An 18,793-nucleotide genomic window follows, 5' to 3' on the forward strand; every position below is an offset into this window, starting at 1 on the left:
CCAAAAAGACTGAGTACAAGGCAGAGAAGTAGTCTGATCCAACAACAAAACAACTCCTTTGACTCTGAAGTTTTCAGTGCCAAAGGAAACCTATTTCACAGAAGGCAAACTCTTTTTCTCTCCCCTTACCCATCCCCTTCTACCAGCAAACCACATCCTGCCCCCCCCCCATGTCTTAGATGACCTCTGGATCATTGCCTATACACTCTGTCACACCCTAGCTCATCAGCCAGAGAGAGAGAGACACACACACTCTCACTTCCTTTCACACACATAAACACATATACACAGCCACCTTGGCGGGCACCAAGAAAGGTGCCTGGGGGCACACTGCATGCTGCCTACCCCTGGCTAAGACCTGATATTCAGCTATGATATTAATTTACGCTTTCATTGGTCATTATTTAGCTGTACTGTGCACCACACAGAGCAGTAAACGCTTCTGTGTTCTGTCCTGGATGTCCAAGGCCATGGAACAGACTTCTAAAAACTATGTAGCACAGAATGATTGCTTTCTTCCCCTTCCTTCAATTAGAGCATCTCATGAGTGGAGTTCCATTCACGGATTTCCGGATCCATGTCATCAACCTCATCCTCATTCAGGAAGATAATCATCATACAGGAAGCCAGATTTTGACTGAACATCAAGAAAAACTTCCTGTCAGAGCAATACAATGGAACCAATTGCCTAGGGAGGTGGTGGGCACTCCCACTGGAGGCATTCAAGATGCATCTGGACAGCCATCTGTCAGGGATGCTTTGACTTAGATTCCTGCATTGAGCAGGGGGTTGGACTCGATGGGCTTATAGGCCCCTTCCAACCCTACTATTCTATTATACTATGATCATCATCATCCTCATCATCTTTGGAACAGAGTCTAAAAGGTGGTCTGAGGCTCTCTTGCACTTCTTGCACCACATCATCATATATAACAGACTCAATTATCCAACTGTTGGCCCTCATGTAGCAAAAAATATGGCAACAGCCTCACACAAGAGGGAGCAGGTTTAGGAGAACTCCGTGGTTTGCAGAAGTATAATCAATTGTTAGGTGGAAATTCAGGAGTGTATACTGAGCATGCTTGGTGCACAGAATGCTGACTTACTGTTGGGAGGGGGGCAATGAATCAAGGAGGAAGAATGAAATAGAATATCCTGAACAGGAGCACTCCACACCACAGTTTTTTGTTGCAGATCCCACTTTGGTGGTGGTGGTGGTGGTGGTGATAGTCACCACCACACCATCACTGAACATGGTGTCTTACAGGTCTTTGTTCTCAAGGAGCTTACAATCTAAAATACTGGGGAAATAACAGAGGGAAGAAGAGTTAGACAAGGGTATGGATGGAATGGAAATCCTGTTGTACATACTTCATGCTTGGTTATAGCTGAGAATGGGGAATGTGTGTTGTTAACAGTGGCACTGTGCTGAATTTTTTTATCTCTTTCTTTTGGACTCTTTGTTGCAGGGAGGGGTGGAAAGAAATCGCACCCAAAAATGTGTGGGAAGGGGTGAGAATTTTGGAGAAACTTCTCAGGGTGTAGGGCTTCAGTGCCTATCTTTCTGTAAGGAGGTGGCTGAAGGGAATGGGGTGCTCTTTCTTTCACTATTTCCCCTGTTCTGTCCTTGCAGCCTCTCCGGCTGCTCGCTCCAGCTCCTTGGAAAGCCCCCTGAAGGACTTAGCCAGGACTCCCTTCCTTGGGGTTCCCTGTGCTGCTGCCTGCAGGGTGCCTGAAAGCCAAGAAGGGCACTTTTGGTTTTGCTTTGTTGTTATTAAAAGGACTTTTAATAACAACAACAAGAACAAGAATAAGGAAAATAACAGTAACTCCTTGCTCAGCTTTCAGGCCCTCAGCAGGCAGCTGCACTGGAAAGTCCCAAGGAAGGAAGTCCTGCTGACGTTCTCTGGGGAGCTTTCTGAGATGCTGAAGCAGCCAAAGAGGCTGCAAGGGCAGAATGGGGGAAATGGTAAAAGAGCACACACACTCTTCAGCCACCTCCTTACAGTAAGGTAAGCACTGAAGTCCTGCACCCTGAGGAACTCCTCCAAAATTCTCAGCGACCCAGTGAAAGAGGCAGAAAAATGGCTGCCTCTTTCATGGGGAAACTAAGGGGTTTCAGCATAGCACTAGTTAACAGGGTTGGCCCTCCCATGAGGTGGGGTGAATCCCCTGCCTCAGGTGGCAGATCAGGAGGGGAGGTGAATCACACCCACGCTCCGCAGGACAACCTCCCACAGCCGCCACCTGCTGCTACCTTGCCGGCCCCACTCTCCTCCTGTGGCAAGTGCTACAGCAGAAGAGCAGTTGGTGGAGCCTGGAGCAACCACCCTGTTTCTCACTTTAAGGGGTCCTCCGAGCAAGAGGTTGGGCAGGCAGGTTCTCCAGAGTAGCCTTCCACCCGATCTCTCATTCTGAAGACTAGGCCCAGTGTAAGGAGGCTCCCTGGAGAGCCATGCCAGGTGCACCAAACAGCCCACGTAGCTCTCCAGAGAGCCATCCAGGCCCAAGTGCCTCATTCTGAGGTGGTGACTTTCCTCAGAGTGAGGCATTTTGGGTGAGGTGGCCCTGGAGCCCACCTGCACAGAGTGAGAGACAGGTGGGATTGGCAGCAATGGGGGGAGCAGCATAATGGGGGAGCGGCTGCATGCGTCTTCCCGCTCCAGGCAGCAGGGCATCTTGTCCCCCCGCTCATTAGTAATGCGAGATAGGATGCTGGGGAGAAATTAAATGTACGTGTCTAGGCAACACAGACTTTCCATTCACATTATCAACTGATTTAAGTACAAACCCATTCAAGCCTCGTGTGTGGAAAAGACCCAAGAATACCAAGCAAATGTGGTGCATAAAGCCACATCTCCCTTCTGAAAAACAGAACTCTTCTGTTTAAGATGAAGCAGCCCAAAGGCAAAATCGGTTACGCTATTTATAATTTTTATATAAATAGTGTTATATAAGTTATATAAACTTATTTATATAAGTAGTGTCTAAGTGCTAAAGCGTGTACCTTGTGATCCAGAAGTTAGTTTAATTAGCCTCAGCTTGGAGGTTCATTTTAAACTCAAATTATGCCATGGTCTGATGCTTTTAAATTAAACTTTAACTGCTTGGCCGTGTAAGTGTATTTTCTTTTTCAAATGCCTTTATAATCAAATAATTAATGGAAGACTCCCAAGGACCATGCTGAAGTGGGATGGGCGAAGGAAGAATAAAGACAAGGGACTGTAATCACAGCTCTTAGAGTGTTTTTATGAAAACGTCATTAACCGCGTGTAAACCTGATGGCAATTTGGGTGCTCGTGTCAAATTTTGCAGCGCTATTCCACAGTGAAAGCCATGTTACTATTTCGCCTATATTCACAAAGTGTGCTGTGAAGAATCCTGGCAGTAAATATTTAGCCGCTGTACAGCAATGGTGAGAGTGCAGAAAAATCCTTGACTGCTCTCCTAAATTTAAAGAGACATCAGTAATCTTGTACATTTTCCCCCATCTAACCTAAATCACTCAGCAGCAAAAGTTACTGAAACCAATTGTACACTGAACGGAGGCAATCTCAGATGAACCACAGGCTGATTGCTTTCTGTTCACAGCGTGCTCTGCCATGAACCTCCTTGAAAACATGGAATTTGGATTCATGCCTCCATTTTCTTTCTTTCTTTCTTTCTTTCTTTCTTTCTTTCTTTCTTTCTTTCTTTCTTTCTTTCAGCAAAGCCCTGTTCACACCTGATCGCAAAGTCTTTTTTTTTTTTAAGGCATGCATGCAATTGCAGTCCCCCAATGAAACTGATTTGACAGCGGATTCAGAACAAAAGAGAACACGTCTTTACACATGGCATAATTAACAGCTCCATCTACTGCATGTTCACTCAGACCTAAGTCCCACCATGTCAAATGGGGCTTACTCCCTAGTAAATGTACTTGTGGAATTTCTGTGGTGATGACCAACAGCTTAGATAGCTTTAAAAGGAGCTTACGACAAATGCATAGAGGATAGGTCTGTGAATGGCTATTATTAGCCTTGGCAAGCGGGACCTGCAACAAGGCATTATAGTGTGGAGTGCTCCTGTTCAGGGTTCCAACCAGCCATGCCATGCCCCTTTCTGGATACTCCATGCCCCGCTTACCCCCAGTTTTCCATGTCAGTCAGCATACCATGTCTACTGGGTATGCTCAGCCCCCTTTGGGCTGTTTTGGGGAAATTCCCCTCCCGTTAGGGGTTTTTTCCTAACTTTTTTTTCTTTGTACTTCTCCAAACTTTGGGGTTTCCCCAAACCTCCTGATATGTCCCCCTTGAATGGTGCTCTTTGGGCTAAATAAGGATAGATGCCAGAAGAATGTATTCACTATTATGTTCCAGCTAAATGGAATCTCCATGGGGAGGTTGCCACTGAATATCTGTTGCCACAGGGACAATGGTGGGGAAGGGCAACTGCCATCATGCCTGGCTTCCTGGACGCATCTGGTAGGCCGCTGTGCAAAACAGAATGCTGGACTAGATGGGCCTTTGATCTGATCTAGCAGAATTCTTATGTTCTGTCTTGCTAGCTACCGACTGTGAGCTTTTCTACCTGAGGCATTTATTGTGCACTCATCATTCCCTACTCATGGTTGTTTAGATGATATCATGACTCTCCAGTTTGTTTTTAAAGAGCTCTTTCAGCAAGTTTTCAGCAGGGAAAATGTGGTATTATTTCTGAAAGCAAAGGGAAAAGCTTTTTCTACTTGTTTATTTGCACTCTTTGGCTATTCCACAGTGACACCTAGAGGTTATGTAGCAGAAAAGCAGGAAAGGAAACAGTCTTCATGTAGTGTTTTGATCTCAATTCTGCAACAAAACTGAAAGTAGATACAGTGGATTAACAGCCTCACCCTGAATATGTGACTGAATATGAATTATGCCGTTTGCATTTTAAGCTCACTTAAATCATAGCACCATCAGGACTACAGGAAAACAATTGAGTTTGCTTCTACTACCCTGATGCCCCCATCACCTGCCACGCTCTCGGTGGTCGTTTGGGGGCCCCTGGGCTGTGGGGCCCTGGACTTTAGCCCCAAGGTCCAGCCACTGTCTGGAGGATACCATGTTGGGAATGGCTGATGTAGAGAGATGCACACACCACCACCTCCAACTTCTTATATTGCTTTTCACAGCACATACGCTGACTGTGAATGGAAATGGAAGGTGAGCATTCTAATATGCATGACTGGCCTTGTGAATTCTGGATCTGTGTGTCTTTCCATGCAGAGGCCTTCCATCAGCTTCTGTTGTTACACAATCATTCATATTCAGTCACGTATTCAGGGCTTTTCTACACGAGGCTCTTAATCCGCTGTATCTACTTTTGGTTTCGTCGTAGAATTGAGATCCAAACACTACATGAAGATTGCTTCCTTTCTTGCTGCTTCCTCTCGCACTTAAGCTACAAAAGTGGAGGTACAACTGAAGCACATAAAGCAGGTCTCAGTTAAGTGAACAGCCATCACGTAGAACAGAGTTGGGTTTTTTAAAAACAACCTCAGCGCTGGTTTTGTTGTTGTTCTAACATTAGGAATGCAGAAGAAGTAGTCAAGGTCATGCAGACAAGGTCATCCACAGACAACCCCCCCCCCCAAATACAGCCATTAAATCAGGGTCTAAAATTTACCTAGCTGCACTACTGCCTCCAGATGTTTTGGACTACAGCTCCCATCAGCCCCTGCCAATGTGGCCAATGATCAGGGATGGTTGATTGATGCATCTGGAGGGCACCAAGTTGAGGAAGGCTGTACTATGTGATGGCTGTTCACTTAACTGAGATCCGCTTTATCTTGCAGGATTGAGTAGTACCTCCACTTTTGTAGCTTTAGCGAGAGGCACAGACCATGGGGAAGTTGAAAGAGGCATCATCAAGGAAGCCCCCACATTTAGGGTTAGGGCTGTGCAAATCAATGATCTTCAAATGCATTCTTTGATTCAAATCAAATGCATTCTTACTGGCTAGCTCAGAGGTAGGCAACATGGTGCCTATAGGCACATCTGTGCCCCTGGACACTTTTCTTGGGACCTGCGGAAGTGCTCTGCCCCTCCCACTGTTTTCACTTAACAAATTTGCTTACTTGCAACTGGGAATGCTTCAAAGCTAAGTGAGGGCCTCCAGCCACTGCCGTCTTCATTTCCATCAATGCCTTTGGATTACATGTGGGGCTCAGAGACATTCTTAGGAAATGAAGATGGTGGGTGGCTGCAGTCCAGCGCTTTCCTCCACAGAGCACCCAGCCAACAAGAAAAGCAAAGGGGAAAGCAAAGAACTCCTGTCTCTTCTGCCTGGGGAGGGGGAGGGCGCTAAAAAAAAAAGCATCAGGGGCAAGACAGAGAGATGTTAGGGCTCAGACCCCATCTCTCCTTTGTACTCCATCTTGTGGGCAAGTTAACTGTCCTTTGTGATTAGACACACTTCCCATGGAAGCCATTTTGTGGTAGTGCCTGTGACATTTTCTCAAATTGCCAAATGTCCCCATTGCCCCAAGAGTTGCCTACCCCTGAGCTAACTGAAAGTCATTGGCTAAAAGACTTTCCGGGTGTTGGCAGTGAAACCAAAGTGTTCTGTGTTTCAAGGACTTGTAAAAAAAATTGTCTGTATGTATACTGATAGTATAACTTGCACTTCTATGTACCTTTTCCCTTGAGTTGTCTCTGATCTGAAAGCTGCTTGAATACCCTGCAGTAGTCTCTAGAACTGGCATATGGAGTGCTTTCAGACAAGGCTTTTGTTGTGCAATCAGCCTGCCTCAAACATGGCATTTCACTGGGGGTCCAGACGACAACATCCTCCATGTGTAAATTACCCTTGTGGGGTTTTCCCTGCTGTTTCTTCTGTCTTTGTTCTTACTGCAAAAAAAAAATCTGTTAAGGTGAAAAGAAAATAGCTGTAGGATGCCTTTTGATTAGGAGCTGTCCATCGGGAAGCACCCATCGATAGGTGTAGTGGAACCTGTATAGGCACCTGCTCAACACTGGCTTCTTATGAGAACAAAATACATTGACATTCTGTTCCTGGAAATAAGGGTCATGTGAATGTGCCCTCCAGCAGATTCTTTCCTTTCCCCTGCTCTATAGACAATGCAGGATCATTCGCAGAGGAAAACATCTGCTGATATGACAAACGATGCGGCAAAGCAAAGCATACCCAAAATACTTCTAGTGCTCTGCAGCTTCTTAAAGAAGGCAAAAGATTGCAGGTTTGTTTATTGACTTTTTTGTATCTCTTGAGCAGGTTGTTTAAAATTAGAATGTGGATTAATATGTGCTGTGCATGCAATGAGGGAGTCCTAGAAAGGCTTCAGACATTTCTCTGAGAGACTTGTCGAGCTTTTAATTCTGTGGATTCTCCTTCAGGCTGTACAAACTGTTTGAGAGAGCAGGGAAGCTAAGATAGCTCCGTGGGTGCGCATGTGTGCTAGAGCAGTTGCCAAATACCAGAGAATATCACATTTCTTTCCTTAAGGCTGTGTGAATGCACTTGAGGACAACAATGATCTGTGATATTCAGAGCTTCATAAATATTAAACACCCTTGATTTCCTCTCTCTCTCTCTCTCTCTCTCTCTGGAAAACAACTGTGTGTTTTCAGACCTGTAAACAGAGCCAAAAGCATACTCAGCATGAGCTTTTGCTCAATTGCCTTTCTTAGCTCGGAACTGCGAAAAGAGACAGAGAGAGAGGAGGGGGAAATATAGAAGTGAAAATCTGACATTCATGTTGGTAATTAAAGTGTCAGGCTCATATTTAGGGAGAGTAGTGGTCTTGTCTCCTATAAAAGGAACACAACCCCTGTTCAGGCATCCATTCTGGATAGGAGGAGGCTATCTGTGGGCCTGGGGCTTGACCTTCTTGCCGTCATCAGAATTTATGCCAGCTTTCCCCAACCTGAACCTTCCAGAAGTGTTGGACTGAAACTCCCATCATTCCCAGCCAGCATGGCCAATGGCCTGCATTTTTATGCAAACCAACTTAATTGACATTTCTCTGACTAATATGCTGATCAGAACACAGTTGTCCTTCAAATTGCTCAATTCTCCAAATTCTGCACTGCAGTTCTCAAGTCAACTACTGCATGCAAGAATGCATACACTGGGGGAAATTGTGTCTGATATGCTTGTGTTGGGGGAAATTGCGTATGAAAATAAACACACTCGTTTGTGCTGTTGTTGTTGTTGTAACTTGGTGCGGAAACAGAATGAAATTATGGTTGAATACATGCCAAAGTGACACAGACTGGAAATAGATTGATTTCCTGCTGAACCCTCTGCTTGTCAGTGGTGCAGATAGCATATAGGGGTGTCTTCAGATGTATGCCCATCAGCTCTGTGCCCAAGTTCAATGAACAATGTAGGTCAGGGGCACAGGAAGCAGATACGCGATGGCCAGATGCAAACCTTGGTATTCCAGAGAAAACAAGTCCCTACCAGCAGGAAATGATGGTTCCAAGCATGCTCAGAATGGCTGTTTGCCTGCTTGCCTTATAGTGAGCTGAGCTCTCCCTTGCCATTGGTAAGCTGCTGCTGCTGCTTCTTTTCCTCCTCTACCTCCTGCTCTTCTTCATCTTCAGCATTTTTGCTTGTCTAAAAATGCCATAGGGGTTTTTGTGAACACTCCTTTCAGGTACTCATAAACCCCTGGAATGTTTTTAAGTACTTGCAAGGAATGCTTGTGGATATTCAAATTAGTGCAATTTGAATACTCAGATTGAATGTTTGAATATTCAAACTGGATATTCAAATTCAGTCAAGCAAGGGTATGTGAGACTGTTCACCCATATAGGAGAGATTTCCAGCTATCAGGAATCAGTCTGATATTTTTGAAAGAGAAACCCATCACGCTTTGACATAAGGTGGCCATGCATCCTACCTTAGGGAGGATAGTCCCCTATTTGGAAGGTCTCCTCTATTTGAAGAACTGTCCAGTCCAAGTCCAGTTTAAAGAAAAAGAACCCTAAGAAGGGAGAATGGGGGCCTTGAAGTTACTCATCTACAGGTAGCATCTGGACAGCAGACTGAGCAGGTACACAAGTCACCTGGCCACAGTCTTTCCTCCTATGGGTGAGATGTATTTCATTTCTATTTAAATTATGGTAATTACTTCTAACTTTGTTTCTATACATAGAAATTAGCACATATGAATTTTATGCAAATTTGTTTCTCTTTTGGTGATGCATTTCTTTTCTTTTTTTATTTTTGGTGATGTGTAATGGCAAGCCTACTCTGAACAGATTTCACTGTTCTCCAGATTAGGGTATGGGGCAGAAACACCTAATAAAAAGCATGTTTCTTATGGAAAGGGGAAAGAGAAATGAGATAGCTGAAACAGGGGATAAAGCTGTGGAGGTGGGGGAGGAATCCAGGTTGCTTCTGTCTTATAGGAGCGTCTGTTTTCTTCCACTTATGCTCTGTTTATGTATTCATATAGCCAGGGCACTTTTAGTCTCCAGCTCTCACTCAAAGGGAATACATCCAGTAGCACTGCCCATGGCACTCTGGTTCTTTTGGGGGAAGTGGGGAGCATGTAACATCTATTTGCCTATAATATTTAAAGGAAAATAGTGTTTAAATATTTGCTTTCAGGCTTAGATTTTTTTTTATTGAACTAATTCGTATAACTGAATTTCAAAAAGCTATTTTTTGAGGGTTTGGGAATACCCAGTGGGATTTCTGACTTCAAGAAAAACAAAGCCAAAGCTCAAGGGCACACAGATGATTCTCTGGATTTTGGCATCTTGAAGCTAAACGTTTCAGCTTCTGCCTTCATCAGTAGCTGTGCTTTTAACTGGGTATCACTATCAGGAGCAGCAGTTTGGAATGCCTGGAGATGAAAGTTCCATAGGAGAAAAAAGAGAAGTGTAATTACACACACGTGCGTATACACACGCGCATAGAATCATAGAATCATAGAATCATAGAATCATAGAATAGTAGGGTTGGAAGGGGCCTACAAGGCCATCGAGTCCAACCCCCTGCTCAATGCAGGAATCCAAGTCAGAGCATCCCTGACAAATGGCTGTCCAGCCTCGTCTTGAAGGCCTCCAGTGTGGGAGAGCCCACCACCTCCCCAGGTAATTGGTTCCATTGCCGTATTGCTCTGACACTCAGGAAGTTTTTCCTGATGTTCAGTCGGAATCTGGCTTCCTGTAACTTGAGCCCATTATTCCGTGTCCTGCACTCTGGGATGATCAAGAAGAGATCCTGGCCTTCTTCTCTGTGACAACCTTTCAAGTACTTGAAGAGCGCTATCATATCTCCCCTCAGTCTTCTCTTCTCAAGGCTAAACATGCCCAGTTCTTTCAGTCTCTCTTCATAGGGCTTTGTTTCCAGTCCCCTGATCATCTTTGTTGCCCTCCTTTGAACCCTCTCCAGCTTGTCTGCATCCTTCTTAAAGTGTGGTGCCCAGAACTGGACACAGTACTCCAGATGAGGCCTAACCAGTGCTGAGTAGAGGGGAACTAGTACTTCCCGGGATTTGGAAGCGATGCTTCTATGAATGCAGCCCAAAATAGCATTTGCCTTTTTTGCAGCCACATCACATTGTTGGCTCATATTCAGCTTGTGATCGACGACAATTCCAAGATCCTTCTCGCTCGTAGTGTGGTTGAGCCACGTATCCCCCATCTTGTAACTGTGCATTTGGTTTCTTTTTCCTAGGTGCAGAACTTGGCATTTGTCCCTATTAAATGCCATTCTGTTGTTTTCTGCCCAGCACTCCAGTCTATCCAGATCACTTTGAATTTTGTTTCTGTCTTCCAAAGTATTAGCTATCCCTCCCAATTTTGTGTCATCTGCAAATTTGATCAGCATTCCCTGCACCTCCTCCTCCAAGTCATTAATAAAAATATTGAAGAGCACTGGGCCCAGGACTGAGCCCTGCGGTACCCCACTCGTTACCTCTCCCCAGCTTGAGAAGGTCCCATTGATAAGCACTCTTTGAGTCCGATTCTGTAGCCAACTGTGGATCCACTGGATTGTTGTTTCATCTAGCCCACTTCGAGCTAGTTTGCTCATCAGGATATCATGGGGCACTTTGTCGAAAGCTTTGCTGAAGTCGAGGTATATGATGTCTACAGCATTCCCACGGTCTACAAGGGAGGTGACTTGATCAAAAAATGAGATCAGATTTGTCTGGCAGGACTTGTTTTTGACAAATCCATGTTGGCTTCGAGTAATCACTGCATTGTTGTCAAGGTGCTTCCAGATGGATTGCTTTATGATCTGCTCCAGAATTTTCCCAGGGATTGATGTCAGACTGACTGGTCTGTAGTTCCCAGGTTCCTCCTTTTTACCCTTTTTGAAGATAGGGACAACGTTAGCCCTCCTCCAGTCATCTGGCACTTCCCCGGTCCTCCATGATTTCTCAAAGAGAATAGACAGCGGTTCTGAGAGCTCTTCTGCCAGTTCCTTTATGACTCTAGGATGCAGTTCATCTGGCCCTGGAGATTTGAACTCATTCAAAGTAATGAGGTGTTCCTTGACCATATGCCTGTCGATCTCAAGCTGCAATCCTGCCCCTTCAGCCTGTACTTCGCCTTTGCCAGGGGGGTCATAGACCCTCTTTTGGGAGAAGACTGAGCCAAAGTAGGAATTGAGCACCTCTGCCTTTTCTTTGTCCTCTGTTATCATTTTGCCATCCTTATTTAATAGCTGAACAACCATTTCTTTCCTCTGCCTTTTACTATGCACGTAGCTGAAGAAAGCCTTTTTGTTGTTTTTAGCATCCCTCGCTAACCTCACCTCGTTCTCCGCTTTAGCCTTCCTGACGCCATCCCTGCAATTCTGTGCTACCTGCCTGTACTCTTCCTTTGTTACTTGGCCTTCTTTCCACTTCCTATATGTGTCCTTTTTTGTTTTCAGGTCATCCCTGAAAACAAAAAAAAAGCATGCACACACACACACACACACACACACACACACAGAGAAAGGGTATATTTAAATCTGGAGTTAACTTGTGTTGTAGATGAAAAGTACAGTATATCTGGGCACACAGCTCTGGTTGAACACAAGGCACTTAATTAAGGTGGCTACTTGCGAGTCAACAAAAAAGAGGGCCCAAGAAACACATATTTGCATAAAGGTTGCATATGCTAATTTATATGTATAGATGCACATTTATAAATAATAATAATTTAAATAGAAATACAGTGCATCCCACCATAGTGTGGAAGACTGCGACTTGTGTGCCTTGCTATAAATATTATAGGCAAATAGATGTCAGGTGCTTTCTACTGCCACTTCCTGAATGGGCCTGTCAGTAGTGGGGCCAGGGGAGGTGCACTTTGCCCAGGTGCCCCTCAGACTTGGATACATCCTTGCCTTAGTGTCAGGACCTTTCTTACTCATATAACACCAGCTGTCTGAGCTCTTTCCTGCCTATACAAAGGTTTTTCTCTTCCCCCTGCAATTATTCCAATCCTTTTTTGCTATAATCTTTGAGTCTCTGGGTAATTATATTACTTTTCCAGGGTCTTGTAGATGGTCTTTTTAGAATAACAAACTACTGGCTTTGCCATCTTATTGGAAATGTTGCTTGACTAGACATGGAATTATTTGAGGTTCCAAAGGAGAGAAAGAGAGAGCTGTCTTTAAGCCCTGTGTGTCACTAGCTTTGAAGTTTCTGCTTTCCACTGTGTTGGATTATGTCAGTCTGAGCTGACATCTTTTAATACTTGGATGAAGCACTGTCTCTTCTAAAGGCAGTAAATTGCCTGGAGCTCTATATAGATGGTCAAAAAGTTGAACTAATTAAGCATAGTTCTTGACAGGTGTAGAAGGTTGTAGCAGCTACTGAGAACTGACAAAGCTACAATGTTCCCACTGTTATTATTTCTTTATTTTTAATCATTTGTCCTGGAAACATTGTGCTGGCATTAAGAATGTTCAAAAACCCGCTCACACTATTTTCTGGTCTCTTCAAAGCTCTTTTGGCTTCCCACCCTATCCACACATACCTGGGAGGAGTAAGGTTGATTGAATACAGTGAGAAAACATGCATAGGATTGCTCTGTCATACCCCTTTCTTCTAAGTTCCTGCTCATAAATTAGACTTGGGTCTGCTGTGTTGTTTGCAATTTCTCACTGAATCCTGGGAGACTTACTTCCAAATGAATATTCAGGGGATCAGACTGGAAAGTATATTTATATCTGCATAGTCACAAAGGCAGAAAATTCATGGCCACCCTCCTCCTCCTTCTCCTTCACCATCAATGCCTCTTCCTTTTATTAACTCCTAAGACTTCCCACACTTCTTTGGATAGCCAATAGCTGTATGACTAACATTGAATTATGTCTAGACCTCTTATGTTGAATCATGTGTTATGTTCATGAGAACAGCGATAAGACATTCATGAAAATGATGGAAACCAAGGTTTTCCATTATTTATGGCTGAGTCATGCATTAAAAAAGACCAATAGTAATTCCATAGGTTCATTGCTACTTACTAATTTGCATGTTTCAATGACTTATTCTCATAACAGAAATGTGTCTGGTGATGGTGTAGGTATACTGCCTCTGTGTGTTGGTAAAACAGATCTTTCTAGAACTCAAAGAATCTTTAGTCTACCAAAGGCCAAACTAGATGAGATACCATAATTAGCAATTACATGAATGGCTTTTTGAAAGCAAACAGTAGGTACAACCTCTCCCAATTAGGACCTTGATGAGGGGGGTAGGAGGCTTTAATGCCTTGCCCCCACTACGATCCTGATCCAGACTGGGGGCCCCACTCCAGGTATTTGCCTTGGAAGAAAACCTTCCATTGGTGCAAATGGGAGCTTTTATTCTGATGCAAAGAACAGGTGCAGGGGCCAGAGTTTGGCCCAAGACCAGAGCAGGGGGCGAAGGCTTAAAACCCACCCTCAGTGGGTCTGGTTCTGAGTCTCTCTCTCTCTTTCTCTCTCTCTCTCTCTCACACACACACACACACACACACACGGCACCTTTTTTTTTAAGTCACTCACACAATTGCTGATTGCATGAATGGTGTCTCATAGAGTTTCACCCTAAGATTCATGAGATTCCCAGGAAGCAGTTGTATCCTATTAGGACTGAAAATGTATAAAACTGTTTACATCCCATGATGGTCGTATGTGGAGGAAATTGTGTCAGTGGCCACTAAACTTTGTGTCAGTAAAGTTTTACATTTAATGGGGAAGGAAGTAATACATCAATATAGATGTAATGTTGAATAAATTACCCTTTCAGCACTGGCAAATTTGCAGGTATCTCTTCCAATATATGTGCTTTTATTTCATTTCCTCTGATGTTGTTTATTCTTGCAGTGTTGACATTACAAATGAAAAGTGCTCCTTACTGGAGTACTGCTGAGCACTGACTTTTATATCATTCTAGAGGTTCTTTGCTTCTCTTTGAACCTTGTCCAGAGCATGACTCAGTAAAAAGAGTAAATGATGGGTGATTGGAGAGATGCAGGGATGTGATGAAAGGCATTACAAAAATTACTTTAGCCCTGTAACTTGTGTGGTCCAGTGTGCAGAGGTTGGCCTTGGAACTGAGAGAACATGGATTTCAATACCAGATCAGCCACTAACACATGGGCAGAGCAATCCTACCAGTAGGAAAGGAGATCCACAGAAGGAGAGCAGCTACCATTTTCTAGGTCCTGCTGGTTCATACTGGCCAGGGCTGGTGTGTGTGTGCGCGTGTGTGTGTGTGTGCACGTGCATTTCTCTTTTCTCATTCTCACCTACTCCCATTGCCTTCAGTAAGAGGTAATTAATTATGGCAGCCCTTTAGCTGGCAGCACTTGCAGCTCTTTTTGGAGGCCTGCTGGGATCCTGAGATGCGCCCAACACTCCCCAAAATGCTGTAGTTTGGGCCCCACCATTGCTAGATTACTGTTGGTAGGGCAACAACATCGGCAGAAAGCTCTGCTGCCATCCAGGGAAGACTTCCAACAGTATGCATACCTTTCCCATTCTGCTGGTGAAGAGGGAGCTCCACTGAATCCAACAGCCCCTTAGCCAGCCTCCTAAGGAGGATTGTTCCTTTAGTAGCCCTGCAAAACCAATTCACTTTTTTTTTCCTTTTAAGTTCTTCCTCTGTAAAATGGAAGTCTTACTGATCTCCAAAACAGCTGTTGCGTGAAGAATTAGAAGAAAATCCATGGAAGTTTGGAATAGGATGAGCTCTAAATGATAAAGCAGGCCTCAAGAGTGCCATTGCTTTCTGCTATGTACAGGTCGACAAACACAGCAAACAGAATTCAGTTTTCCTGGGTGGTTCCCATTTGTCAGCTCAGTGAAGAAGACTGCATGTGTGACCCATCATGATTTCAACTGTGTAAGCCCCATTAAAATGGATGTGTCCTCTAAACACACACACACACATGTTCGCACACGAGAACTACCCAGTGGATTTTGCCCAAAGCAACCTTTGGGTTTGTCTGCCAAAAAATCAGATTATGGCAAATCCCTTTATAACAAGAGCTCGTTAATGACATTTCTCCTCAGAAATGAAGCAAAATGGCTGCACCATAAATTAACAAGCTGGGCTCAATTGACAGCAACATGCCCACCCTTTAATTTTCCCACAACCTCTACTTGTAAGGTAAAGAAAATCCTGCTTTAAAAAGCCTTCCAAATATCACAGTATTGCTAACTCTCAGTCTACTTCAGTCCTTCCACTTTTTTTAATAAGCACATTTTTGAGATATTCTCAAGGGCAGATTGTTGTGAGATTGAATACCAAGCCTTGTACTTGCTTTTGCTTTGATTTTAGAGAACAAGAAACTTCTTTTATGTTGCAGAGGCCAAGTAAACCTCCTCAAACTAGCGCATTGCTCTCTTTTTTCCTCCACAATAAAGGAAGAAGATTCAAATGGAAGTGTTATCCAGCTGTCATGATTAAGCCAAACAGAGTTCAAACCATGGTGTCAGAAATTATGGGAAAGATTTCACTTGAAAAATTATTAATTGCCTCCATCTTATATAATTTGGTATAAATGCACATGAAGGGATGGCTGGTATCTCTAATAAATGGGGAGTAAACCCTAACCCTGCCAATTCACTCCCACCACATCTTACCCTTGGTTCCACCCAGTGACCTAAAGCTCCTCTTCTTAGCTCCACCTATGGAAGCCCCTTCCATCAGCCATGATAGCTAGATAGAATATCCACAGTATGAAACAATATCACTCTGGATACCACATACCAGAAATAAATGATAGGGAAATGCTACCACTTTCATCCTTCCATGGATGTTGTGAGCCAGGGCAGTGTCTCATGTATGGTTCATGTTGAGAGTCCAGTTAGGCATTTATACTCTGAACTGGGGCATATTTCCTCTAATGGAGCTATTTAGCTTAGAAAAAAAAAAAACAAGGGAGTACATGATAGAAGAGTATAAAATTATACTCCACTCCTCCCCCACTCTGTGGAACTCCCTCCCTAGGGAACTCCGTCATGCCCCCTCTTTAATGAGCTTCCGTCGTGCATTAAAAACGTGGTTGTTCAGGCAGGCATTTGGGGTGGGTTAGGGTATTTTAAAAAAAAATTTATGGTAGAATTTTATTGTTTTAAATTGTTTTATGGTGTGTTGTACATCGCCCAGAGTGGCTGGGTGACCAGCCAGATGGGCGATTAATAAATTTAATAATAAATAAAATAAATACATGGTGGAGAAAGTGGATAGGAAAAGTGGGTAGCATGCCTCATAATACTAGGACCTGGGGTTATCCAATGAAGTGGAATGATGGGAGATTCAGAACAGACAGAAGGAAGTACTTCTTCACACAGTGCATAATTAAACTATGGAATTCACTTCCACAAGACATACTGACAGCCACCAATTTGGACGGTTTTAAAAGGCCATTAGACCGGTTCATGGAGAACAAAGCTATCCATGGCTGCTAGTCATTATGGTTATCCAGTATCATGGCTGCTAGTCATTATGGTTATCCAGTATCAGAGGCCGTATGCCTCTGTATGCCAGTTCCTGGAGAGCACAAGCAAGAAGGTGCTATTGTATTCATGTCTTACTTGTCGGCTTCCCATTGGTATCTGTTTGGCCACAGTGAGAACAGAATGCTAGTCTAGATAGGCCTTTCATCTGCTCCATCAGGGCTCTTCTCACATTCATGAACATTAAAAAAAAAAAACCTATTCATTGGGTGGAGAAGGTGGACAGAGAGACATTTTCTCTCCATCTGTCATTATGGGGTTATCAAATGAAGCTGAATGGTAGGAGATTTAGGACAGAAAAGAGGCTCATCTTATGTTCTTATGCCTGTTTATAAGCTTCCTAGGGAGATTTGGCTGACCACTACTGGAAACAGATTAGATGGGGAAAACTGGCTTTCCAAGGCCACAAGCAGAGTCCAAGGTAGGGATGGCAGAGAATTCTGCCACGGATCTCGGTGAGGCTGAATGCCAGTTCCCTTCCACCCCCCTGCCACCCCGCGGATCCCCCCCGCGACGAGACTTACCTGGGGCAGATCTTCCGGGCGGTGGCGGCAGCTGGTCTTCTGACCGGCTGCCGCCACCGCCATTTCCACTCTTGTAAAAAAAAGAAAAAAAGACGTGATAGGCTATGTAAAGATTTACGTAGCCTATCATGGCTAGGTTAAAAAAAAACACACACACGACGTGATAGGCATAGCCTATGTAAATCTTTACGTAGCCTATCATGGCTGGTTGGGTTAAAAAACAAAAACAAAACCCATGTACACAAATGGCGGCTACGGCCGCCGTCATTTGCGTTCCTTATTTTTCGCCGTCTGAATCTACATAAATATTTACGTAGACTATGACAGCGAAAATAAAGGGGAACGCAAATAGCATAGTGGGCGCTGTTTGCGTCCCTTTTTGATTCGCCGTTCTAAAACGGTGAATCAAAAAGGGACGCAAATAGCGCCTGCTACGCTATTTGTGTTCCCCTTTATTTTCGCCGTCATAGTCTACATAAATATTTTCGTAGATTCAGATGGCGAAAAATAAAGAACGCAAATTGCGGTGGCCGTAACTGCCGCCATTTGCGTACGCGGGTTTGTTTGTTTTCCCAGAGCCCTCTGCGGCCGGAAATCCGGCTGCAGACGGCTCTGGGCTGGGCTGGGCTGGGCCTGGCCGGCTGCTCCACAGAGCTGCCGCAAAACACAGCCAGCCATCGAGGATTCCGGGGGGGGGGGAGGAACGGATCGCCTCCCCCCTCCCAGCGAGGATTCCGGGGGGAGGGACAGAACGCCTCCCCCCCACTATCAACATAATCCGTGAAAGGTAAGTCCCTTTCGTACATCCCTAGTCCAAGGCCACACTGGATCTGGCCCCAAATCCAAATACCAAACCACTCCTTTGCACCCACATCTGCTTCAGTGTTGTGATATGCCATGCGGTGCTACAGTATACCATGTTCTCAGTTGCTCTTCTCCTCCCCCCACCCCAACTTGCCATGTTTGCTGAGACAAAAACAAATTCAGGCAGCCTCACAAAGCAATGCTACGCAGATGGCTACTTCACACAATGCACGATGAACATGTGATATTTCCTGCCACAGGATACATTGATGGATGCCACCTTAGATGGCTTTTCAAATGGTGTGGACATATTCATGGAAGACTCAACAGCTATTAGCTATGACAGCTAAATGAAGCCTCCGAATTCAGAGAGTTAAATCCAACATTGTGCTAGCAGACATCTGTTAGCGTTAGGGATGGCAGAGAAATCCGCCACCAACTCCAATGAGGCCAGATTCTTTAGAATCCAGCCCCCCGGAGTCTGTGGCAGAATGGACTACCCCCACCACCCACCACCACATTTT

At 44.4% G+C, this 18,793-nt stretch overlaps 1 protein-coding gene across 1 annotated transcript in view; it reads left to right on the forward strand.

The window, feature by feature from the left end:
• The first annotated feature begins 8,937 nt into the window (after window positions 1-8,937).
• LOC146344041 (polypeptide N-acetylgalactosaminyltransferase-like 6) overlaps window positions 8,938-18,793 on the forward strand; it is a 212,664-nt gene continuing 202,808 nt past the window's right edge. The window contains exon 1 of the mRNA XM_084860291.1: window positions 8,938-9,078. Within this exon, the coding sequence (XP_084716417.1) occupies window positions 9,075-9,078 (4 nt within the window). The 5' untranslated portion in view covers window positions 8,938-9,074. The remainder of the gene's footprint in view (window positions 9,079-18,793) is intronic.

Source organism: Heloderma suspectum, chromosome 5 (genome assembly GCF_057233095.1).
Source record: "Heloderma suspectum isolate Gila_16-S chromosome 5, 16-S_ref, whole genome shotgun sequence".
Taxonomy (NCBI): domain Eukaryota; kingdom Metazoa; phylum Chordata; class Lepidosauria; order Squamata; family Helodermatidae; genus Heloderma; species Heloderma suspectum.